Source organism: Mycteria americana, chromosome 1 (assembly GCF_035582795.1).
Source record: "Mycteria americana isolate JAX WOST 10 ecotype Jacksonville Zoo and Gardens chromosome 1, USCA_MyAme_1.0, whole genome shotgun sequence".
Taxonomy (NCBI): domain Eukaryota; kingdom Metazoa; phylum Chordata; class Aves; order Ciconiiformes; family Ciconiidae; genus Mycteria; species Mycteria americana.
This window is the reverse complement of record NC_134365.1, coordinates 25212394-25239345: the sequence shown is the minus strand read 5'-3', so window position 1 is coordinate 25239345 and position 26952 is coordinate 25212394. Positions and strand designations below refer to the sequence as shown.

Below are 26952 nucleotides of genomic sequence, written 5' to 3'. Positions count from 1 at the left end.
ATAAAAACCACAATAAATATAAAATATCAAGCTTCACAATTTCAGGTGTGTATTAAGCTCTTTATAGATGCGTAAGTCCTGCAGGTATTACCCAAAATGACATTAGAGAAAAATCTGAATACCTGATAAATTACTATTCTAGGTCATTTTAGCAGGTTACTCCACAAATACTGTAAAATTCAGCATGAAATAAAATTTGTCAGAAAACAACTCATTATTTATATTTAGATATTGATGTAATGATTCTACTTCTCAACATGTATCTGAATTAATTTCAAATCTGTGATTTCAAACAACGAATGGTTTATTTTTTCAAGCGCAGACGTGCCATAGCAGTTCAGTGATAAAAAAGAAAAAAGTCTTTTCCACAACTGTATAAACATCCTCAAACTTTCAAACACCTTAGAGAGAAGTGTCAGGCTTAAACATGGACATTAAACCTCCACAGCTCACGTTCTAGTTCGTGCTACCTTGCCCTTTCCTTCTTCTCACTCACAAGAAAACTCCAGGCAGTAAACAAATACATAGCAACAGGAGTCCTTACTGCGGTGCTAGAGGATAACACTGGCCCTTTGAGAGACAGAGGTTTAGTATCTTCTAAGCTTCCCTAAGCCATTTTCACTTTTCTATAAATAAAGCTGCTTATCACTGTACTTAAGCTTCAGGAACTTTAATTAGACCAGGAATTCCTCTAATGATTAGATAAAGGCTGTTGCAATGGATTGGTAACAGTCTTAAACAAAACCAAAAGGATCTCTCCTCCTTTTTCCTCTTTACATACACCTTACTTGGGAAAGTAACCATTGTCAAATAAAAAACTGAAACAAAAGCCTCCTTTCCAAAGCATGTTTTACGCTTCTCTTTACTAAGTGGAGAGGAAATAATTATATGCCTCGGCACACCCTTCCAACTTTGCCTTGCACTTAAGGCCTACAAATCATAGAAGTACTAAACTTCAAAAGAACACGTACACCAGATAAAAAACTTGAAATGCTGGACTCTTCAGCTGCTTTAGAGGAGGAAAGCAGACTTCTGAAGGGTCATGAGCTCAAACATTACAACATGCAAGACAAAAATGTACATCTGCAAAAACCTCGTAAGTCAGAGCATTCACTGAGAAGAGTTAACTATTTAGCACTCCTTCTAGACTGTTTATTAATGCAGCCATGTTTGTTTGACCTTGAACTGGTGCTGGATTATTCACTTGCCTGCAGCAGTGGCTGTTGCAGAGAAGCTGCTGAGCAGCTGTGAGATCTGCCAGGAGGACAGGGTGTCACATTCTTACCCATTGTGTTTATTCACTAGCACAATCCAACTTTCCAGAGACATGAAAACTACTGCGATTTGACAGTGGCTATTTACTGCTTTGTGAACTCGGCTAGGCGACTAAAGTTACTTTTAAAGTGTGTAATCAATATGCAGATCTATTTTAAAAGCTGTGCCACAATTAGCACTTAAAAACCACACAGTTTTACGCTAGTTGGGTCAAATTAATTTTATTATGCTCCATGATGAATTGCCACCAGTGCAACATCCTATTCACTGTACATTTCAAAAATTCACATACTAAAAATTTCAGTTCGATAACTGGAAAACTGAATGATTGAGAAGTTCTTACGGATTTCATACGTACAAGTGGCTAGCTGATATTGTCTATGCACATAGAGTGTTGAGATACAAAAGCCTCATGCTAGTTTGTTAATTGCTAAGGCTATCTGGACAGTCATTTAACCAGAATATATAAGAGAGGCCTTCATTACAATGTTTAGCAACAATGCACCAGTATCATGAAATGCTGTCTTCTGCTCATTGTGCAAGTGGCAGAGTGCTGAAGCATGCAGTTATTACTAACTTAACCGCCATTGCAGTTTTTATGCCTGAAATTTATCATGTACAAACACTACTTCAAAGTAAATATTAACCTGGGCACCACAGAGTGCGAGTGTACTTTTTGTATGAAGAAAAAGAAATAGAAAAACCAAAAGCTTTCTTTGGCCAGTATCTACAAATCAAAGTTTTATTCAATAAGGTAACTTCAGAGCTCCCAAAACCTGGAATAGAAGTTTGATTAATGAACTGTGATGCTTAATTATTAACTATATTACAGAAATTCCAATTCTGGGAACGTAACAGCTAAACATATCTAGTAAATAGCATGTTAGGAAAACCTCTAGGCCTCATCTGCTTAATTTTAAAATGCCCTATATGCAATAAAAAATAAGGGAGCAGTGCCAGAAGTTATATGAAAGCCATACAAATATTTTCCTTATACACAAGTTCTTAACTCCACTGCCATTAGCCACCCCAGGCTGCACTTGCACTTGATCCAATGCTCAAGCCATTACAGCAAAGCAGCTAGTAGGAAGTGTTTCTAGCAGCAGAGGGCAATGTGAAAGTTACTGCAAGAAAGTGAGACCACTTGGAAATTTTCTTCCTCAAGTTATGTGCTTAAATTACTCTTGGAAGGAAGTTAGCATCCTCTGAATAATTTAACTACAACCTTACCTCTCCCACTACTTTTCAGCAACTTTCCTTTCTTCTCATATGACTAAATTAATTCACTAAAGACTAGGTTATAACTGGGTTAGAAATCCAAGCCGTATCATGCAGGTCCAGCCTGTCAAGATCAGGTCAACACTGGGTTTCAGTCAATACAATTCCGATAACTTAAATTTAGTTTGATAGCTTGACTACAGTCAAAGACCCAGGACACTATGCATTAACTACGCTCCAAATACGACTGACTTAACTAAACATTCTGTGTCAGATAATGTGGTTTTTAAAAAGATTTTCTACCTGAAAGTTACAGTAAGTACAGTAATTAATGCTGCAGATATTAAATACCCACATAGCATAGATTAGTATTCTGTAATAGGCAGATATGCCAATGTTTACTGCACTACAAAGTACAACTTATATAAATGTGCAAGCTGTGAAATGAGAATCCCATTTTCCGTCCACTTATTCAAATACTATTCTTGTGAATCGGGTTCTTGATCTTCATCACAACCCTTGGTCTTAAAGCCAACATATGAAGACAGAATATTGCCATAAAGTTCAGAACTTACTCAAAATGTATATTCTGAGTTAATGGCTTTCCAACTTTATGGATGTAGGATTGGTGTTTCAGCATTTGTTGTGTACCATAACGCAAAGACTGCAAAGTAATACCACTTATGTTTACTTTATTAATACACCAATGTCCTACAAATTTTAAAAAGTAATTAAACATTATTGAAGCAAGCATTAAACGCAGCCCTTCAACCTGAAAACCACATAAAATTGATCTTAAAAATAAATCAAACTGTAGCAATTGCCAGCCTCCAGTATAGCCCCCAGTAATTTACACTTCTTCATTCTGAAAGTAAGAGCTGGGAAGGAAAAAAAAAAAAAAAGACTGAACTTGTCTGCATCAAAGATGCCTTTACCACTATTACAATGTAAAGCCACCCTGTTTAACTTCAGATAGATAGTTCCCTATTTGAAGGATTTAATTACTACTGCTGTTCAATAGCAGTCAGTATTGCTACAGTTAGGGCAAGGTAATCTTCACATCTAGCTGTGCATTTCTGTAGTGATTTTGTTCTATGTAAAGCATACTGCTAAGATTTGAACTGCAATGTTGTGATGTATTTGAAACCATGCAATAGTATAAACCAGCCTCAACGTTCATGTAGCATTGCATTTGAAATGAGGGGGCTAAATAAACTAAGAGCTGCATCACTTAAAGAACATAGTGCTATACTAGGTTTTAATAAGAAAATTTAGATACAGAAAAAGTAGGGTATGAAAATAGTGTTTTCCTTCTTGCATTGTAACTAAATTACATTAAGGTTTTTGTCAGTCTCACATATTACATTTAAACTCCCTTATTGATGGAATGGAAAGTATTCACATGTACATGGTCATCCAGGTGTAAACTTGCACACATTAACAGGGAGTAGCTTTGTAGAGGATTATGACAAACCTTTACAGATTAAATGAGGTATTGCACAGATTAATAAAAAAAGCAAAAGGCAACAAAAATATACAGCAAATTGGTAGAACATTTACATGATAATTTTACAGAATCCATAGACAGAAAGTAGTGTTTAGTATATCATTCACCTTAAAAAATATATATATATAATAATATATGATCAATCATCCCATTCGTCATCATCCTCAAAGTCTTCTTCATCATCTTCATCCTCATCTTCATCTGTAAGACAGAAAAAAAGTCACTTGCATGCACCAAATTAACATGACAAAAGTGTTATTAATTTCTCCCACGACTTTCTGAAAACAGAACAATCAGTTCAAGGAGGTCGCGACAATACATTTGGTAATACTCTATTTTAAGATTTCCAGACATGACATTCAGTTTAATAGATACCAGCTGAACATTAAGTCTGTCTCCTTTCTCATTCCTTTCCCCAGGTAGGAAAAATGTATCTTGTTTTCTGTTATGAGAAAAAGAATCAGAAGTTCTCATTTAACACTGACTACTTACTACTTTCTTAGAGAATGAGAGAGTGGCCAGCTTGTTCCAGATTGGGTTTTAAACTTCAAGGACAGAGTAATTTCTGAAATGTAAGAACTGCTTCCGCAGGATTACTACAGAACAGGATTTCTGTTTATTGTACAAGCAGATAAAAAAAATTTTGTGAGCTGAAGTCTGTTGTGGTTACTGGAATATTCTAAGCTGTGTAATGCACATCAGCTTCAACATCAATGTTTGTTGTTAACTTTATTCAGCCTTCCACTATTTTTAGATGTATCATAATTTTAAAATTGTAGCCTGTTAAAATTAAACTACTTCTCTGTTAGGCAAGAGCATTTACTTCCCTAGGAAAATGCTGTATTTGGCACCCTTCTGGTATTTAATTTATGTAAAGTACCAAAATTGGAGATTACTACATAGGGCAGCAAATCAACAAACTATATTGAACTTAGTCAAACGGTCTACAGTCTGCAGACTGCAAGTGCAGTTCTGGTATCAAAGTTCCGTGTTTTTATTCCAAGTTCTGGAAGACAAATATATCAAAGCCTAAACAGGAGAGATGTAACCAAACAGCTGCACTGCAGCTACTGAACTGCATTTATTACAAGCTGGTATTTGAGAAATGCAAATCCTCTTGCAGCCTTATTTTTCCCAAGCACTGAAGTGCGAAAAGTTGATTCAGTACTAGTACGGGAGTAGTCAAGTAACAGTAGTTATGTGATTATTATCCAGCAGGTGGCATCCAAAGCACACTGGAAGCCACAGTTTTAAGAGCGTCAATCTTTGCAAGAGCATTGGCTTCTAGAAACAGAAAACATTAAAAACCTTCCTTCCAAAATATTTTGACAACTTATTTCATCAGACATCTAATGGATAAAAATAAGTCAGTTGTTCAAAAAAAAAACTTTATAAGGATATTAACCTTGATTAGTAATTTTTAATCCAGTATTACTGCAAACTACTATACAACAGTAATTCAAAGTAGCACAAAGTTAAGCATTCAACCCATCACTAGGGGTCTGCCTAGAGCATTCTGTATTGGACTATACGCTGAAATCCATGCTTTTTTCCAACAATATTTTATGTTGAATAGAAGTGTTAACTCTTGAAAACCTGACACCATGAGGTCAGAAAAATTCTATCAGACTCACCTGAAGAATGAATGGCTTTGCTCCTTTTCTGCATAACTTCCATTAACGCACCCACAATTCCTGAGGTGGGTGCAGGTGTAGGTGGTGCACTCTCCTGACCATCAGATACCTTGGAAAAAAGGATACATTAAAAAGATGCAATTAGCAGAACTGTGTATTTTGAGACAAACTTCCTTACAAAATTAATGAGTTTATTTTCAGACAGAAGGAAGAGTGAAACTGCAGTTTGTTTCTTTAGCTCAAGCTAAGTTTTTATTTATAAAAAAGTCAACCTTTTCTCTTTTGCCATATAACACAAGTGTAGTTAGTCCATACTCAAGATTAAATACTTCAGCTCTGACTATCGTGAAGTGAGCGTTCAGCTAAAGGAAAGCTTCTTAATATAGTTGTACAGGCATGACTTGTGTGGCTGCATAATCATAATTTATTTTATCCTTGGTATATACCACAAAATATTTTTTTCTTGTTTGGGTTTTTTAACCAGGTCTGCTTTGGGTTGATAATCCCTTCTGAAAGTAATAGACTTTGATACTGCATACCTATAATAGCAAATAAATGTTAATATGCCCTCACACTTCTTAATCAGAAGACTCAAGTGCAGAAGAGTGGCGGGTGGGGGGGGGAAGTACCTACAGGCAAAATTATTTTGAAGATATTCAGTCGTGCATCAAGAAGAAATAGTAACAGTAATAGTGTGAGCTGCAGCAGGAACAGAAAAGGCATCCCTCATGGGTGGCACTTTTCCAGACACAAGCAGCCACCTTCTTGCAAGCCTCAATGTTTGCAGAGCACAGATCCATTTTAAGATGGAAGAAGGGGGAAAAAAAAAAAAAAAAATCTAGTGTTTGCCTTCTACTACCATTACTGCTGAACTCATCTCCTGCAGTCGTTTAGATGATTTTACTGAAGTATTCAGGAGACCAGCAATCTTTCATAGTTCTTGCAAAAGTTCTTTACAGCCACAATACTGTGGTATCATCGTTGTAGGATTTATGCTTAAAGCTTTACTGAAAAGTGAGAAATGAGTTTGAAACAAGGATAATTTCATGCACCAATACTCATCTATAGCAAATACACATTCTAAGCATTTTCTCAGTACTACTGTTTAAAGCATCACTTCAAAAACTCTAAAAGTTATGATCCAGCCCAAAACAGAACCACAAGATACTGTTCACGCTGCAATATTGCAGCCATTTGCAAGTCCCAAGGGGACATAGATGAGAAACAGCTTTTACTCACGGATTTCAGCTGTATACCCTGTCGTATCTGGTCTAACAGTGCATCTCTTCCTGAGCAGGACACTGGTCGACTGTTCTGTTCTACTTTCTTTAACTGAGCTCCTTCTCTGATTTGATCCAAGAGCGCTGCTTTGTTTCCTGCAGGAACTGGAAGCTGGTGATCAACCTCTGAAGGAAGGCCTGGTGGTGGAGGAGGACCAGGAGGGGGTGGAGGAGGAGGTGGTGGTGGAGGAACAGATGACCCACTTGCCGGTGGTGGTGGCGGCGGAGGAGGGCCAGATGGTGCAGATGATGAATGCACTGGTGGTGGTGGAGGATACATCCTATTTGGAGGAGGTGGGGGCACTGTGGCACCAGGTCTAGATGGAGGTGGGGGTGGGGGTGCTGCTGTGGGAGCTCTTGAAGGAGGTGGAGGTGGCGCCCCTCGGCCCCTAGCAGGGGGAGGAGGAGGGCCGGAGCTATGGGGAGGTGGTGGTGGAGGTGGAGGGGGTCCTCCTCTGCACGGTGGTGGTGGAGGTGGAGCTGAAATGAAGCAAAACAATTTACAATTACATGCTACTCAATACCCATAAGTCTTTCAGAGACCAGCGGAAAAAGAAAAAAGGCTTTGCCTTGCCTTTTGCAAGGATCTCTGTGCCTGTGCAAATTCTACCAATTCTGGATTAAGTTGAATATAACTGAATAAAAGCTAGGCTTATATGAATGCAAACCAAGCTGGATATAGCCCCTATGTCTGTCATGTATTTTGTAAAAGAATCAACACTGCAGGAAGCAAGTGCAATACATAAAGAGACTAATTAAAGTCACAAAACAAGCTTGGTCATTAATTTTGGTTTGGTCCTATGGTAGTAATTTTCTTCATAATCCAAGTGTATCTTAAGTTAGTATTTCAATTTCTCGTGACAAAATGCAGAAAAATTTCAAGAGAATCCTCTAAAATTTCATTGAGCTAGGACAGAAGGCAAGAGAAAGAGGTTTCAGAAAATATACTTAAAGTGAAATACAGAATTTCCACTTTATAGTCTATCCATTATTTTATTAGGGAATTACAGAGGCAAATAATTTTTGAAGCATCAACTTCTAATAACAAAAAACTCCCTACTAATGCATTACGATGCAGCATAAACTGACTCTCAGTCCCTTTTAGTGAAAATTAGTTCCAACAATATCTTTATGGAAGGGACCGTAGAAAGGAAACAACTTCAGGGCTACCTCAATGCACAGGATCATTTCTCTATGAAGTGGCCTTGAAATGTATTTGCTCTGCTAATGGCATTTTAAATAGCACCATTTCATTTCCTCTTCCATTAAGCATCTAATGGCTTATGGTACTTTAGATTGTGTGGTTGTTGCATGTAACTACTTAATACTCCAGGTGCCATCATACAACTAAGAAAATTCACATTTGATTTCATGTGCTGTGATAACAAAAAGGGTATTACACTCAAGAAGATAGTTCTTTACCTCTTCTTATTATCTCTTTCCTGTTACATGCTGAGAAAGTAGGCTGTCTGCACTGGAATAGAGAGGGGACATCCTTAAAAAAGGGATTTTGAGGAAGTAGGAGACACTAGTGCCTCCTTCTCTGCTCATCTTAAAGAAACATACCCCTCCTAAAATTATGCGTTATGTTCTTAAGTTCCACAAACTGCTGGTTTTTTCCATCCCTTCAAGAGAACAACATGGGGAGAATCTCCTCTCAAACTTCACCTATTTTGCAGGAGACATACTGCCAACATTCTTGATTAAAAAAAAAAAAATCCCACTTTTTGGCTGACCTGACCATAGTTTCCTTTTTGGCCGTTGGAGGCCAGTATTTTCAAACATAACTTACTCAGCAAGCACTACAGACAGTTCTTCTGTATTACTGAAAAGATACATAACATGGTCATGCTCCAGAGTCTGTAGTGTCTGTAAATTTTGAACACAAGGTTTAAGTTTTCCTGTGGGGAAAGGTTTTATTTGCATCCTATAGAGAGAGATACGCCACATCCAATCTGTGGAAATAAGAGTTCAGGAGTTTTTACAAGACTTGTCTGCACTCAGCTGGAGTGAAACGAGGGAGGAGCAGCAAGGAGGGAGCACCATTACCTCATCCTCTCTCCCTTCCCCCGCAAAGAGATGGTACAAGCAAAGCAAGAAAATAATTTAGTTTTTTATAAATGCACATTAATCTGAACATGGCTACTAACAAAAAAAAGTATGTAAAATCTTCCATTGATAGTATTGTCACTGAAAAAAAAAATACCCAACAGCACCAAAACCAGGGAAAAGGCAGGGAAAAAAAAAGAAAGTTCTTCTATCTGAGCAGAATAACGTGCCTGCAACTCTCTAGTCAGCATCCTAGCAGGGTGAATATGTAAGCACAGAAATTCTTGCAATAAAACACAGAAAAATGTGTTTCAGTTGAGGAAGAACACTTCAAACAGCAGTCAAGCCTACACACTCAAATAACATAATAGTGGATAAACCCACTGAAATACTGGAATATTTTATCTACCTCTATCAAAAAGCACAGAGGTAGATTATTATCATGCATGTTAAAGATGAGGCAGCTTCTCTTTCAATTGCATACATGCAAGTGGCCGTAACTTGAAGTTATCACGTAATAGAAAAATAGGCATTTTTAAAGTATTTTAAGCTAGTCATAAGACTCCAATCCAATTTTATGCTCAGCAGCCTGGGATCAACCACTCTGTAAACATTAAAACAGATTTCTTACTGAGAAAAAAAAATCATAAATGAAATTTTGCTTGCAATTTAACTAAGAAGTTTGACTATAATTTTTAGTATTGCAGTCAACCAGGTGTGGACTAAGGTTTCTCATCTAGGAAAGAAATCACACAACAGCATGAATACTTTGAAGCATATGCTTAGATGCCAGCTCAAATACATACCGCTCCACCGTGGGGGACCTAAGGAATAAATGTAACAAGTCATTGTACCCTAAATCTGTATCTCTTCAGTCACCCACCCAATTTATTCACTAGTTTCAAACTGCTATAATTTCAATGGCATTTATATCCTATTTCTCTTGAGAAGTGTTCTAGGTAAATTTTTGAAAGTTTGACATTGGCAGTGTAATTTTCAGACTGACTTGCTATGTTCCGTTAGACAATGCATCAGCTGAAATCGCATTTAAAGGTTAGGCAGGAAATGGCTTATTTGAGCATTTTCTTGCAGCAGAAACTTGCTCAAAACTAGTACTTTTTACTTTAAATTAGAAAAAAGCTTTTTTTCTTTTTAAAATATTTATATAAAATTTGCAGGCCTCTAGCTGTTGCAAGGTTCATTACACAGTGCTGCCAAGGTAAATGGGCACCACACATACACGTGTCAGACGTGCTACTACTATAACTGACAACAGCAATACTGCTTCTAAGATTTTATTTATAAGATTGAGATTATAAAATAAATATACAACATACACAGTTTGAAAAATCTATATGGAATATACTGCATAGCTTTACAGTCAGACTAAGTGTTACTGGAAATTACTTAACTGACATAGATAAGATCCTTATTTGTTAGGGAACTCTCAGGGTGAACATTTTTACATAGCATATGGTATACAGAAACATTATGAAATCCAATGCAACTGCGGTGACATGAAGTCCAGAGAAGAGAATCAAAAATTGCTCATCATCAACAGCTTCTACTCTAATCCTTAAGGAAAAAAATGCCCTGCTAATTTTTACATGGAAATAAAAGGAATCCCACCTTGTCTGCGCAGTTCATTTTTCACAGCTTCCACACCTCCTGTTTTTTCAATGAAATCATATATGACCTTTGAAGTTTCTTTGTCTTTTAGTTGAGCCTCTGAAATTCCACACAGATCAAACAGGTTTTTCAGTTCTGGGTCTAAGTTGTTCACCTGCAAGTCAGACACATTAGTTTTAATAGCTTGAAATAGAAGAATTTTTAAAAACATCATTTGTATTGGGGAAAAATAAAAAACTACCAAAAAAAGTTAAAAGTTAAAAGGAACAGCAAAGCCAAGGACATGTCTCTGGGTCGACTTTTCAGTCAAAAAGGACTATTTTAGGAGAGGTAAGTACCTTGAACAAAAACTTAATTTTTGCATGTTTTCCCCTCAATCCCAGATCTCTCCTATTCCCTTCTACTCCAAACATCTCTCTATGTTTGTATCATATTATAAAATCACAATTTATAACTATTTTGATGTACAGTTAAGTTTATTTAATGCCAATCTTCACAACTTACATTAAAAAGCCTCTAAAACTTTTAATTATTCAGCGTCTTGAATAACTTATTAAATTACTTACATCAAAACCCGTGTTTGGATCCCAACCAACATGTCCAATGTGTCTAAAAAAAGCAGAAAAGTCCATTTAATCAGCATAAAAAGGACCTTGTTAGCTAAAATAACAGGACTCCAAGATAACTAGATATTACTACCAGCTTCTACCTCCAGGCTTATAAAACACTAAGAAATTCTTACTTCTCAGTGCCCCACTTAAGAATGGAATAGTAAAACTTCCTTTACTCCCACTTTTTGTCTTGTGTCAAAAAGACCAAGTGGAGAAGTTATTTTCCCCCCTTAGGTTATGGTCTGTGGCTAAACATGAGGGCTCCATGCCACCCTGTGGTGCATATGGGTGGTGATGAAAGGACTGCACAGAGATCAAGGGAGGAGTTTGGCTTTTATATAGTAATCGGGCTTCAAGCTACTGCCAAGGTCTTGAGTGTCATGCAGCTGGAAAACCTCCTCCTCCCTACCATCGCTGTTTGTTCTCTCATCATCCTTCTCCCATTCACCCCCTCCTTTCAAAGAAAAGTCAGGACTGTTTTCAGTTGCCATTTCACATGGCTACTAAAGTACTGGTTTATGTGATGCTATAATCAGCTAAAAAGGCAGAAGAGTTTGTGCCCCTCCAAGCTACTTCATGCAACTGCTGTTGGCTATAGAAGACAGCACCATCATGTTACCAGCCCTCCATGTTTTGGGTTTCTTTTTGCCAATGGCCAGTTCTAGAAAGACAACGCAGTCTTCAGGAAGTCCCATTCAGACTTTCAAAACTACCAGGTGAGCCGTTAGTAGCCAACACAGTCTGGACTAAGCTTATCAAATCACAAGGACTGTTTTGCTGTCCTTACACAGTGCCTAGTGCAACAGACCTTTGTATTCTTGCTTGGGTCTATTAATACCACCAACAGCACAAGTTTTCTTAATGAGATTACTGAAGCGCAATGATCAATTTTGGTCTTGGTATAACTATGATTAGTTAACTACTTAGTCTGAGGCGCCAGAAGTAAAAAATCTGGTTTAAAAATGACATTATGCTACAGAAAAGGCAAAAAAGGGAAGCCCTCTGTTTTGCCTAAATGTTTAAATGCCTTTCCCTACCAAAATATAGGATGATTTATTGATTACAGAATTCTAGATGTTAAGCTACAGCTTGCTTCACATAAATTAGACACATATTTCCTAATACATAGTCTCATATCCAATTGTAATGTATTAACTGGCATATGGAAGGTGGCAAATTTACCAGCAAATACAATCTTACCCATAAAGCTCTGCATATCTGTGCAGCTCATGATGCCCTTTTAAGAGGTTGTGAGCATACGATTAAGAGCTTAGTGTACTTAATTGATACTAAAGTTTATATAGAGTAGTGATAGCTTTATTTCTCATTTATTTTTCATCCTTCAGAGTAAAGTAAGTTACTTGTACACATTGACTGTGACACATTGTTTTCAGAGGTCTTTTCAATGAAAATGCGTACTTACCAGGTAACTGCAAGTCTTATGTTATTTAAAAGAACGTATACAGCAAGAAGTTATATTAATGTTAAGTATAGTTCGATTATTTTTTTTTCTCAGAACACCAAAAGTCCACAGTTGTCTAACAGAAGGCATTTAAAAATTGTATCTACTGATTGCAATTTTGATCTGACATGAAGAAACAATGACAGTGTTGGTCTTCACCGGTATCACAGCTCACAGTTACATACAAGTTACATACAAGTTATCCTACTGGCATATTTGCCTAACAGTACCAAACACCAATTCCCATATGTTTGTACAAATCCAGCAATTAAAGTATCTTATACACTAAGATGACACTTAGCTGCAGTCTACAAGAAACTTAACTTGGAACTTAAGCTGAACAAAATAGACTTTCAATCTTCTTTTGCAAAGGTTCACCACTTACAATTTAATGTTACACTTAATGATATGGGAACATATCGTTTGTTTGAGCTTCATTAAATATTTTATCATCTTATTCTCAGCTTCTCTAGGTCTCCTTTAATATTTTATGAGTGCACATAGTGTTTTGCAGTGGTCAGAACCTGACATACATTATAAAATGAATTTGAGACTTTGTTTATATCTGTGCTGTTGCACAACCCCTTCCACAAATTCTGATCAGAGGTAAGACACACTAATGCAAATCATAATTTGCAATTTTGTCTGCATCAGCAGAGCTACAGCAGTAACCAGCTACCAATAGCTATTCAATTTTCTTTCTTTCACTCTTCCTTCTTTTCTGCATTTTTCAGTTTAAGTGACATTAATAGATGCAGCACTTCACTGATAGTCAGATCAGAAAGAACATGGTTGATGTCTGAATTGTCTAAGCACAGTCTAGTTAGGGAAGCATTTTAGCCCATCTCTCCTTTTACTTTCTGTCCACTACCCCATTCTACAGAGCACTCTCTTGAAACACTGTGCAGTAACGTTATCGTAACTGGTAATACCAGCATTACTTTTATGGAGTTTTATTCTGGGAAGGCATGTCAGTGAAAGTGATGCAAACTAATGGTTCAAAAGAACAAGACATTCACTTGGCATGTAAGCCTCACACTGGTTTTGTAATACTTCACAGAAACTGATCTTTCCAGTAACTAACTCAAGCTCTTTAAATTCCTGTTGCTTTAGCAAATACAGTACACTTATTTTAAAAGGAAGAAGATTAAAATACCAAATTATATTTCAGGAAAACAATAGTTAATTCCATAAACTGACCAAACCCAAGTTCCATGAAAGTGAAGCTTAAAATGATACATCTTAACTATTCTAAAAGACTGAAGATACATAAGAAATAATATTAGAAAAAACCAATCCATTCCTAAGAGGTGTATACATGTACACTGTACTTTCATCACAAGATAGGTACTAGCCCATATACCAGAATAAGTAAGTTTGTAAACAGAAAGCCAGAGACAAAAATATGGCTATGTCATTTCTGCTGTTATGACAAGTCAGGACCCACATGTGTATTTTGTATGATGAAGCACAGCTAAGCAGGCACAGCTGTAAGAATAAGTGTTAAAGAGTTGACCATTGAGGCTAAGTATGAGTCTGCACTGAGCTGACCACTTCAATAAGACATTTTCATGCACCTAAATTGTTTTCTAAACTATTTTAGGATAGCAAGTTACTTTTTTTTTTTTTACAGTTGCAGTAAACTCCTCACCTGTGTATAAACTAACTTGCTTTTAACCCCCCAGCATTCCAGCTAGCATTTACTGTAGTTCAGGTTACACACAGCAGTCACACATTTAAGTCTTGAGGGTTTGCAAATGTAATTGACACACCCCCTACCCCCCCCCAAAAAAAAAGAAAAGAAAAAGAAACCCACCAAAACCCAAACCCAAACTCAAAAAGAGTCCTTACTGGAAATTAGATGGTGTTCCAATATCTGCCTTTGTCAATCTTCTCTTTTTAGTTTTTCCTTTCTTCTTTTCTTTGGTATATGAAATATTGTTAACTTGTGGAGTATAAAATCTGTTAGTTGTAATTTCTGGGTTTTTGATATCAACAGTTGCCATTGGTAGATTTGGGCCTGTGAAGGTAAAGTACAGGATTTTTACTATTGTGTTTCAACAAAGCTATATTTAACCTACAAACTTTTTTTTTCCCCCCAGTGGCAAAATACTTGTACTGTAGCCATAATTCTACATGCCACATGCATCTGGCTGGATTCTGGATGTCAGAAACATAAACTAAGTTATTTGCTGAAGAAAAAAACCCCCACGTTGCTAGAGTGGAGCAATGGCAGAAAAATGTCCTAAACTAGAATTTGATTTTTTCCATGTTTGGCAAAGAAAGTAATTCTAAACTAAAGAGCTAACATGTGCACAGAACACATGGAAAGAGACACATTAAGGTACAGCATAGCTACAATCCTAGACAAGATTAAAGAAGTGAGTGCCATAAACAGTAGCACCCAGCATGCCATTACCTTGGCAGCACAGTAAACTGATCTTAGAGGTGAGGGAACCTTCGCTTAATAAGCCCCAAGTAGGAACACTCTCTGCCATCACACACAGAACTAGAATACCACAAGAACTTCAGAAGGCTGCTCTGGACACACTTCAAATATATGACAGTATCTATGGAACTATTCAGGATTTCTTATTTCTTACTCTTTGACAGGTTTGCAAAATAACTTGAAGCCCAAGATAAGAAACAAAGCTTAAAGAGCAGCGACAGTGAAAACAGCACCAGAAATAGAAATGAAACACTCAAATTATGAATTATGTTCTCAAACCTTATTCTTCATTATGAACAATTCTGAATTATTACTCTCGTTATTTAAAATGCATCTGAATTATACTCCCGCCAATTTTAGCATTTTAGTATTACAGTGCTTGTGTAATACTAGCAAATAAATATACCCAGCATGTTTTCCACTCAGGTTTTTTAGTTTTGACAGAAGATAACCCTTGACATAAGTAAGTGATAGTAGTATTGAAATACTAAGAGGCAGTTTATGCATTTTTCATATATACACACACACACGCATATTTTTAAAGAAACCTGAAAAAAAGATAAGTAATCTCATTCTTCCAAAACTGAAACTAAGCTGTCAATTTAAGACCATTTGCCCAGATGAGTTTGAAAAGCATCCTCCACTCCGCTGTGAGTTACTACCCAATGGTTAGCAAATCAATTAAAATGAGACTCATGCATCCAGTCTTACTGGGCAGATGATAAAAATGTCTAGTTAGACTTTGATAAAACTGAACCTTATTTTGACATTATTTTTCTGTAACTGCATTTTGTATAGATAATTCAAAGTTCTCCTAAGCTTTCTGAAAGCACCAACAAGCCTTAGGTTTCACAGTCCAAAGTCCAAATCAGAAAGGAGGAGACAATACAATAGATAACATAGATGACATTTGGGGTTTAACACCTCAGTGGGAAGCACCCAATACCAGCCAGAACAAGAAACAAGAACAGAAACACAACATTGGGCTAGACAAAACTCATCTAAAACCCTATGACAACTCCTACGTTCCTGTAGGAGTCTTAAAAGGACAAGATTTAAAACTGCACGAAGAATTTCTCAAGTGTTTTCTGCTAAGCAGAAATGCTTTGATCTAGAAATGTTATGATCATGTCCTTTGAGAATACAAAAAAACAAATTGAGCACATACAAGCAAGCAAAACAATTTGTACTGTTAAACTTACACTTGAAGTTAGCATTAATTCATTAATTGCCAAATATTATCAACCCAAAACTTAACAAGTGAAGTAAATCTTCAGGATTAATTGAAAGTTACAGTCTTAATTTCATTAGATTCAAAAACAAAACCAAAAATACTGTAGGATTTCATTTTCACTTTAATCACCTATTATATTTTCTCACCATTACAGTGATATTTGTAGCTTCAAAAGCTATACTGAGGTTCAAAAAGAAACATGTACCTTAGGACTTCCAGGAAGTTCTTGATATTCTTCTCACAATTCCTAACTGTCTTTGAAATTACACCTTTTTGCATGTAAAATCCTAAAGTAACCATACATGGTTTTAACCATGTAAAGCAGCAGCCATTTGCAAATTGAAGTTTTATTCAGCTCAGCTGAAATTAAGGACTGATAGCCTGATACTAATTCCCTGACAGAAATAATATTCATACCAGAGATCATAGTAAACTCTTATTAAAGATGAAAATTTTTCTTACCATCAGGTTTAGACCTTAGATGTCCACGAGGGATAAAAGAACCTTGGAAAGAATTGTACTCTTCTAGAACTGCCATATTTATATCCAGTAAAATTTTCCCCATCATAAGACATGCACTTTCCCCATCAGGTGTAGATAGCTCAATAAATGAAGATGAGAGAGGCATATAGAGCTCATCGTTAGGAAGCACCTGACAGTACAGTGGCCTTAAGCATCCACTGTTATCAATACCTGTGGCATCTTCAGAAGGGGCTCCAGAAAATGTAGTACAGAACATTTTGAAACGTTACAAAGAATTTCACAGAATTATTTTATTTAGAACCTCTCTAGGCATCTGTCCCAGACTACAGACAGCTACAATAAACGCAAACTGTTCTAGTTAACATCTGAAACAAAATTCTGCCACACGGTTCTTAAAAGATTCCCTCAAAACCCAATTCTCTGACAAATCCTTATTGCATCCAGAACTTCACTAAGAGGTCAGTTCAACCAAAATAACTCTTCTTTATTTGCATAAAGAGACCTAGCTATTACAAATAAGTAGAACATAAATCCCAGGAAATTACAGACTAATACATTTTACATAACTGTTAATGCCAATTTGATTTTAATCCTGCAATTCTACAAAAAAAAAAATCCTAAATCCGTACCATTGAAAATGTCATACGAAAAGACACAGTGCTTTTTCCATGCAGCTTCAACATATGCAGAAAATCCAGACAAACAAGCCCCACTAAAACAAAATTCCCCACAGTATTTCAAGCATGGATCATGTGAGTACAGAAATATGACTGTTCTTGTTTTTCAGTTTTAAAGGTAATTATGCATTGATACCTGACACAAAACAGCATGTGTTCCTTTTTTTTTTTTTTCAGTAGAATTTCACTGCATACAGAGAGTAAAACAAAAACTAGCTGAACCTACAACAGTTTTTTTCCAGTTATATGCCTATGGTTTATCTCTGCTCTAGTCCGAATTTCAAATACTGAAATGCAGAGTCTGTATAGAGTATAACCACCTGACGCTATACCCCATACCCTGACCATGTCTCACCTGTGACTACGGAAGGCATGACCACACTTAACTCTCTGCCAGCAGAAAAGCCAGGCATTATAGAATTTGACAGTGTCCAAAAAGGAAAATGGACAGGTTGTGAAAGAGTATGTGGATGTCCCAGGGAACCAGTTTACTAAAAAGCAGAGATGCTCAGAGCTTTGACTAATGATTATAAACCTAAAACACTGGGCATAAACCCACGTCTTCCACAGAATATTCAGGATAAAGGCATAGGACCAATGAATGCAAGTTTAGTATGCGAGTATTTTTCTCAAAATATGTTGTTTGCCTGAGGTCTTACAGGATGAATTATAGAGAGTATTTTAAGCACAAAAGTTTTTGCAGGCTTAGTTTTTACAGGTTTAGTTTTCTTAAATCTTATACCAATCACAGGTAGCAAACTAGACAAACAAATTGTTTGTGTTTCTGTTGGTAACATTTACAGTAGAGACAAAAGCTACATTTTTTGTGGTAGGTGGCACTACACAGTCACCACTGCTGCTTTCCTTCCTGTCTGCTCTGCAGATCTTGCTATGAGGCATGCACTGTTTAGGTGAGTAGAAGCAAATGTCGCCCAAGAGGCAGAACAGTTAAAACCTTCTGAAAGCTCAGAAAAGCTGGTAAGACAATCATGGATGGTAGTACTATGATTGTTTCAAAACTAAACAACCCAGTCCCAGCTGAAGGAATCGATACTAAAAAACTCCTGACTAAACTGATGACTGCCTGAACTTCCTCAAAACTTAATGCTTATTAAAAAGAAAGAGTGATTTTTTTTTTTTGAGAAGTATTGCACAGGGGGGAGCGGGGGGGGGCTTTATTTGGACATGAAAGATACCAGCAGTTCCCATAATTCAGGATTAGTTAAGGATTACCTATTTTGGTGACCTACCAAGATGCTTGGATGTCTTGGTTAATACAAATTTAGGACTACCTCCTCAGGCCATAAGGGGACCTCAGATGATCAGTTGACTACACCCTTGCTCAAGCAGCAAACTAACAGATACGGTGATATCACCTATGATCTGGATCACCAACAGAAATGTTACAGGAGAAATCACTTTTTAACTTCAGTGTGAATTCAGAACTACAAAGACTCCAAACTTGATGTTCACTGATGTGCATTTTTCACTTGATCTTAGAATACATGGTAAAAATTTTTTTGATCAAATTGATACATAGTTTTGACTCCTTCCATCAATTTAATAAGAGGATCTCCTGAGGAACCTGTATCTTCATGCCAGTGAGATGTATTCCTGAGAGGCAAACAGATTCAAATAATACTTCATGCAAAAGAGTTTAATATTGGCAAACATATGACATTAGACCAAAAGGCTATGTTATATGGTCAGCCAGATACACTGAAATTGAAATTTTATGGATGTTTTAATGATACCTGTCATCATTATGCCTGCCTTTAGACAAATAAGCTAACTTTTAATTTCAGCATTCATTTCTGTGTAGTGATCCTGCATATTCCGGAGACCAAGCAGTAAATGCAAGGTACAAAGTTTTCATCTCAGTTTAAGCTGAAGGGCCTCTGTCCTATTTGCAATGAAACATGCTCCTCCAGAAACATTCTTTACAAATGCCAGCTAAGCCACAAATCTTTCAAGCTACAACTAAACAAATACCAAAGAACAGAAACAAAACAAATATACTAGCCTCCAGAATAAGAGTTTACTGCTTTTGCCATCACATGACTATCCTGAACAAGTCCAAAACAAAGCTATACATAAACAGTAAATGACAGCAGTAGGAAAAAATAAAATGCAGTGATTCATGCAAAAAGCTTACCATTTGGTGGGTCTCGTCTTTTTTCTGTTGAAAAAGAAAGAGAGCTATTTATTCATAGGCATCACAGGAAAAATTCGTTCTAAATTTTAGTTTCTATGAAGCTTTCAATGACCTTGAACTCAAACTTAAGAATCTATTGATATCCTTAAAGCCTACTTGTTGTGCAGCTGAAACAAAGCATTACAGAAAAATAAAAACCCAATCTTAGATCATAAGCACTGATTTCAAGTGAGCAAACCAAGTAGGAGCATAAGGAAATAGCTACTGACTTGGTTTCAGACATTTTGACTCCAAAGTAAGGCGAAATATTCAAAAAGCAGCTGTTTTGAAACCTACCACAGAAAGTAAAATATATTATAATTATTTCTGGTTTTATGCAAAGAAAATAGGACACAGAGGGAGAAGACACTTCACCTATGTTATCCAACAGGTAACTGAATAATATGGAACAGAACTAGAATCTCCTTAGTACTAATCTGATATTCTATTCACAATGGCAAACTGTTTCACAGACCACGAAGAATTCGGCTTGATGATTTAAAATGTAGTTATAAACATTTCACACCTCAGTACTCTCAGCCTATAATAGTAAATTCTCCTTTAAAGGAGATTTCCTCACTTACTATTAATTCCTATCCACCACATTTACCTACCCTGCAACCCACCACAAATAACATTTACCTACCCTGCAACCATCCTTCAAAACCCCCAGTACGCAGTTATACTATTTGTGTACCTACACACACACTCTTAAGAATTTTGGATTTAGCAGCACCCATATGGGCAAGCAGTTTGTCATCTCACCAAACCAAAAAACATGGCTTAATAAGGAAGGCTGTACATCCCTCCCTTTCAAATCAGGAGTATCTGAAATTAACAGGGATTTCCAAGAGTTTTGTAATAAGAATTTGTAACAGACATTTCACTTTTCAGCAAGTCCCAGAAAAACTGCTAACTTACTATATTTTTCCAGATGCAAACGTAAAGGGAAGGGAGAAGGTGCCTGCAACAGATGGTGTTGACCTTGTCCCAGCAATATCTACAATCCTAAGTGTGCAAGGCAAATCAGCCTCCTATCAGTCAGCTGATCTTCAGGTAGGAATAAAGAACCTGTCAAGGTCATCAAACCTTCAGAGGAAGGTGACCAAAACCCCTTGAGAATCAACTTTTTCTGCATAAACCTTCTAAAGACAGACAGTTGCCTCTTGGTTCACAGCAGATTAGTTTTAGGCACAGAGGCGGAGAACCTCTGCAAGGGTGCCTCAGCAAAAGGTATCAGGTCTGAGGGGAGGAAAAAAATAAAGAAAAAAAAAAAAAGGCTTTTTAGCCAAATACTGTGCTTTCTCTTCCTAGAATATTCAGTTTAAGAAACCACTGATGTTGTACTGCCAAAAAAAAAAAAACCAAACCCCAAACCCCAACTCAACTTTTGGAACATAACTGGAGTTTTATTCAACAACTCAGAGACAGCAAAGGAGAGTGCAGGACTGATTGCAAGTCATTTGGCACAGGATGGGAAGCTGGCAAAAGCAGGAGGTATTCATAGGACATGTTAAGTGGCCTTGGGCCAAAATCATGGGAATCCATTACAATTTTCATTAGAAGAAAGAGTTCAAGAGAAAAGATAGTGGAAAACAAAGCAAGACATTTTAAACACTTCCTGTAATTTTTGCTGGGTATATAGAAGATTAATTTGTGGCCCAAAGACACTAGATCTGTTTTTCTGTGGTTCCCACTGCTGACTAGAAAATATGAACTCCTGTTCTGAAGTGCAGATGACCTGACTGGACAGTGGCAGACTTCTACTTTTTTGAAAATGGACTTGCCTACTGATCCAAAACAGATCAACTTCACCAGCTGCCTATGTCCAAAAAACACAGCTCCCTTCAATAAGTATTCCTGGAAACAAGAATGATCTCTGCTGAGACTTGAATCCAATGCAAGCTGAACACTTCAGAGATGCCCTTGTCTCCCAGGCAGCAAAAACAAAAGCTGTGGCCAAAGATGGGGAAAAAAAAAAAAGCTCTCCATATTAAGTATCCAGCTTGAAGCTTACGAAGTGTGTTAGGAAAGGCATCAGGAGCTAAAAGCTTGTGGAGGAAAAAGGCAGCTTCAGAGAGGGCTAACAGAGCTCCCATCCATGAGCTACAAGCAATCCACAAAAATTAGTCAAGAAGCCTCCTACTTTAGAAAGGCAGTTAAGAACAAGGCTCTGTTCTACAGGTCTCTGCTGCCCTTTTATGGCTGGGTTCTCAGCATGTGGAGAGGACACTTGTGTGTGTACACACATTAACATTTCTGAGGCAAGATAATAAAAATAAAAACTAATGGTACCTATGTGTAAGAATACCCAAAGTGAGAATGTACTACACTGACAAGCACTGAGAAGAGAAAAACTGTGTTCACCCTGCTTACCAGGGGAACTATTTGGGATTAGTTTAAGAAGTAAATGGAGAGATTATTTAAGTAAGTCTACCAGAGAAATTAACTAATTATAGTAATTTCTTCCTAACCTAAGGTTAAGAATTTAATTGGGGGGGGAACCACCAAAGAAACCAAACCAAAAAAAACAAAACCAAAAACCAAAACAGAATTTAGCTCAATGAAAACCAGCCTGATATTAAAAAGATTACGACAACCCATCAATAATTCTTTCTCTGCCTTTCTCCCTCATTCTGTTCTCTATTAGATATTTTGTACATTTGCAAGCTTCTGTACATTCTCTATTTGGAGCCAAACTTTCACCTCTCTGGAACTCCAGATGCACTTACTCAGGAGTTGTCTGTATCCTGGAGTGTGTTTCATGCTGAGTGAGGAAGAGCAGACTACTGTTGCCTCTTCTTGCAGCTGTTAGACAATATTTTGTGTACTATTTGTCTCGGCACCAAGACAGTTTTGTGAGCCAGAACTGCTGTTGTGCTACCTTCCAACAACATAACCTTTCCATAAGACTCCTGGAAAAGTCTCCTAGCAAGCCCTGAATGGTATAACAGGCTGCTAAGTGATCACATGGAGTACTCATTTCAGTTGAAAGCATGTCAGGTGGCACTGCTATGAAGTGAAACATATTTTTGGAAGGCATGGGAGTAAAAATCCCATTAAAAGCATCAAAACTACCAGACTATTATCTCTGTGTTTGAAAAGTTAAGATGCATTAAAATACACACACACATACATTATAAATAATATGCAACTTTTATATATAATTTCTATTATCTATAAATATATGTAAATTTATGTTTTATATAAGCATTTATATATAAATAAATAAATATATAAACACCAACAGCAAATCAGCTTTGACTTGGGCAAGTGCAAAGCCTGTTATTTTAGAAGCACAATTAGATACAGTCGCACCAATGACAAATACAGAACTCCATCTGGTGGCTTGACTAAGGAATCTCATGTCCTTTAGAAGAAAAAGAACTTGGGGATTTTTTTGTTTTGTTTTTGCCCTTTTTTTTTTTTTTAATCAAAGTTGTCTTCAAGCTGTAAGTGTTTGGGGAGGGGGAGTTGTTTATTTGTTAAAAGACAATGTATGGAGTAAGCTCATCCTACAACAGGAGTTTGAGCACACAAACCAAGATATTAGCTCAAAGAGTAAAAAAGAAAAACTTATGTCATCCTGTGAAAAAAATGACAGAGGTTCACCTCTCTCTGAACGAGAGGTTTGACTGAACCACTGTTTTCAAACAAAGTTTGCTATGGCCAAAAATGCAAACATATTTCCTCCCAAGTCCTGTCTGTGCACAGTAGCACTGTGTTTTAGACATATAATAGAGTGAAACTTCAGGAACAGGAAATGCAAGCTGATGCAAGATTACTTCTACACAACAAGTATGAGAAACATTATTAATGCCACTTCTTAATGACCCCACTTCTTCTCATGAAACCCTATGAACTTACGCTAATTCTGAGCAGAGGGAATCTTAAAGAAGCCATTTAAGCGTCTGGAACAAATGCTCTGCACCCCAGTCACCATATCTGAATGAAATCCAAGTGAATACATATAGATCATGTAGGTTCCCAAGAATACTTGTGACGATGGCACTCCAGGATGAGGGCTTCCTCCCTTTACACTAGACTACACTGCATTGCTAGTGCAATTCCAGAATGGACTACAAAAACACATCCTGTGGCTTGAACACAAGTCCATGCTACAGCTTACAGCAAGCCTGAGCACATCCATGTGTTCCCAGCCTATGTTTTATATCACCTTATTCTTCACGGACATATGGCTGTCAGACAGGCAAGTTGTCCTGGTCCTTTTCCAGGGATCCCATAAACAAGATCTGCAGGAAGCCTGAGCTCCCTTAAAACACTGACCATGTCCCTGAGGCATCTTGCAGCTGGCAAAAAGCACGCTGTGCTTCAGACCGTCCTGTGCTGCTAAGGACAGTATAGGCACATTATGTCTTCTGTTCTTGGCCTCCGCCAAGATCACTAGTTTTGAATACAAGATATGTCTCTACTAAATGCTGGACCAATGCCAAAAATTCATTCACATGAACTACTGAATATACCAGATGGTAAAATCTTTGTTACAACCCACTTGGGCTGAATTTAAACAAATCAGTTATAAACAGCCCAGAGCTAAAAGAGGGTTTAGTCAAATGTGAAAACAGCTTACAGAAAGATTTCTAGTTTTCCCATTGACAGCTTACCATTTTTGCTTCCTCCTGATCTATATTTTCAAATACCACAACCTTGGAATCTCAGCTTACAAGGAAACTTACAGCAAGGAGCACCAAGTTAATTTATTTCAGAAAAATATTATTTTTGCACAATAGAGAAAAGAAGCACACTTTAATAAACACAATTACTTCTAAATATAAATACGGCAGTAGTGCCTCCAGTAGCTTCAGACATATAAGTAGTTTCCTGCCTCCCCCCAAAACAACATAAACAAGCCTGAATTTAAGATTAATTTGAATATTTACCAGATTTTCTCTGCCGCCGTCCAAGTAAATCTGTTACTGTTTTGCGGAATAGTTTAGCTTCTTCTTCATTAGCAAAATTAAGACCAACTTGACATGTCTGAAAAACATTAATATTCCCCCACCCATGACTAAGAAAATGTTTCAAAGGCTTTCTTAAATGTCTTCTTACACCTTCTGAAGGTATAATCAGAAAAAATCATCACTGCAAATTTAGAACCAAGTCTTAGTGAAACATTCTATCTTAGGAATGTCTGTCTACTAATCAAGTTTCTAGAGATCATGGCTAACAAATTTGAGCAAATTCTTGTAGCATGAAATCAAAGGGGGGAGAGGAAAATTTGTGCTTTAGAATATATGATACTTCACAAACATAATCTGCAAGTCAAAGTGTAATTTCAATAAAGGGAGTTGAAAATAAAGAACTGCATTTTATGCTTCTGTCCTAGGGATTAAGTTTTCTAGTTGAGATACAAAAAAACCCTCCTTTTATAAATAAGCTTTAAAAGGAACACAGGTAATATTGTACTTTTATAAATAATTTACAGAATGAAATAAAAACCTCAGTTATATTAAAAGAAGCTACTGTTCAAATAAAAGGCATTTAAAATAGGTATTCAAAGACGTTGAGACTCACATCTCCAGCAAAGGTATGAAAATATCCTCTAGGACTATTATATACAAAGTTATTGTACAGCTCCTGCTCCCACAATAATTTCCCATCCTGAAAAGAAGAAAAAAAAAAGATTTTGAAAAACTTAGACAAATTGCAGAGTTTAACTTCTTTCACAATAGAACCTATTAAGGGTTGGAAGCTGCATGGTGTTAAGCATCTACCTTGCTATTAACCCAATGAATGAGCTCAATCAAAATCAAAATATACTGGAACTTGCGGAAGAGCTGTGGAAGGCTATTCCATCAGGTCACTGTGTTCTATTCAAATTCCTGGATGTTTTCAAAAAACATCCTTCAAGTTCTACAATCCTGCAATAGTGATACTGGGAGCAGTAATAGTGACCAGTGATGATAACAGCAATAGCAAGAAAGGAGGCTTCCAGTCTCCTGTTATTATCTCAGGCTTGACTTGAAAACAGTTAACTTAAGGGGAACAAAAATCTCACCTTTTTAAGAAGTTGTATATATTTAAATGGCATTATACTTCAGCACCCAAGGAACAGGTTTCTCGCTAAATCTAATAGTCAAGTTACCAAATCACAAAATCAAATACAAGTGCCAACTGGCAATCCTGAACAAATCTGAGAGACTTCAAGCACTGAATGCTGACAGATAACGAGCTGTTCCTGGCTGTAGAGATAATGGGAAGCTTTCCAAAGTCTCAGCAAAGTCAGTAGGACTTAGGCTTCTCAGTATCATTTTTGTTATGAAAACACATCTTGGACACTTCATCTCTTAGTTCCCACTGTCTTGAGTGAAATATTGTAATAGGACAAAGATCTTCAGTATGAATGTATACATTGTAGAGGAAAAAAAATACTAACTTGTTTGTCCTGCAGTTTTCACATGCACCAACACGCTAATCAAAAAGATTGTTTCCACCCGTACAGAAGAGAGCATCTATTTTGTTAGTATCATCCAAAGTAGTGACACCCGTTAGAATTTTGACAGCTATCCGTATCAGTGACAGTATACTAACTTTCACTAGTTTGACTAATCAGATCTGTAGGACAGCTTCTGTGAGCTGTAAGAAAATTGTATCTGATATTTCATGCATAAAAGCTGACATCTACAAAATAATTTAAATTTAGAATACCTGAGAAAGTTGCACTTGCCTATTAATAAGCACTGTAATTGCACCGCTTAAAGCACAACCATTTACTTGATAATTTCTATGAGTTTGTAGCTACAACAACCTACACTCATTCAATGCAAAATGGAGAATGAATACAACTGAGCTTAGAGAGTTGGGGGGGGAGGGAGGGAGATGCTTACCTTAATGTCAAATATTCTGATAAAATACGACCTCTGCGGATTGTCCTTTACAAGGCAAGCTACACCACAGCATTTCTTTGACCACATGGCATTGCGATCTGCTGCATATATTTGAACAACTGCTGAAGACATCGTCTAAAAAGAAAAGGTAGCTATTACTTTTAAGGTAAAAATCACAAATTCTACATTTCATCTTTTATCAAAGCATCTCTTAATTTTGTTCCTTGTTCTAGGCAGCAACTTTGATTTCCCAGGTGGTAACACAGTAAAGTTCAAATGACCCCAAATCTCTTCTATGCTTTAGATTTTCACTTCCAGACAAGATGTAGACAGCTTAAGAACCCAACTGAACTTTTTGTTCTTGCTCATAAAAGTCAGCAAAGAGACTTTGCCTGTAAGAGG

The 26952-nt window shown here is 36.9% G+C and overlaps 1 protein-coding gene across 1 annotated transcript in view; it reads right to left on the bottom strand.

The window, feature by feature from the left end:
* Window positions 1-1411: 1411 nt before the first annotated feature.
* Window positions 1412-26952, bottom strand: part of WASL (WASP like actin nucleation promoting factor) — a 52252-nt gene continuing 26711 nt past the window's right edge. The window contains exons 2-11 of the mRNA XM_075493081.1: window positions 26551-26685; window positions 25238-25324; window positions 24604-24700; window positions 19664-19687; window positions 14517-14685; window positions 11159-11201; window positions 10593-10746; window positions 6874-7394; window positions 5635-5743; window positions 1412-4201 (exon numbers count right to left, since the gene is read on the bottom strand). Coding sequence (XP_075349196.1) covers window positions 4140-4201; window positions 5635-5743; window positions 6874-7394; window positions 10593-10746; window positions 11159-11201; window positions 14517-14685; window positions 19664-19687; window positions 24604-24700; window positions 25238-25324; window positions 26551-26685 — 1401 coding nt within the window. The 3' untranslated portion in view covers window positions 1412-4139. The remainder of the gene's footprint in view (window positions 4202-5634; window positions 5744-6873; window positions 7395-10592; window positions 10747-11158; window positions 11202-14516; window positions 14686-19663; window positions 19688-24603; window positions 24701-25237; window positions 25325-26550; window positions 26686-26952) is intronic.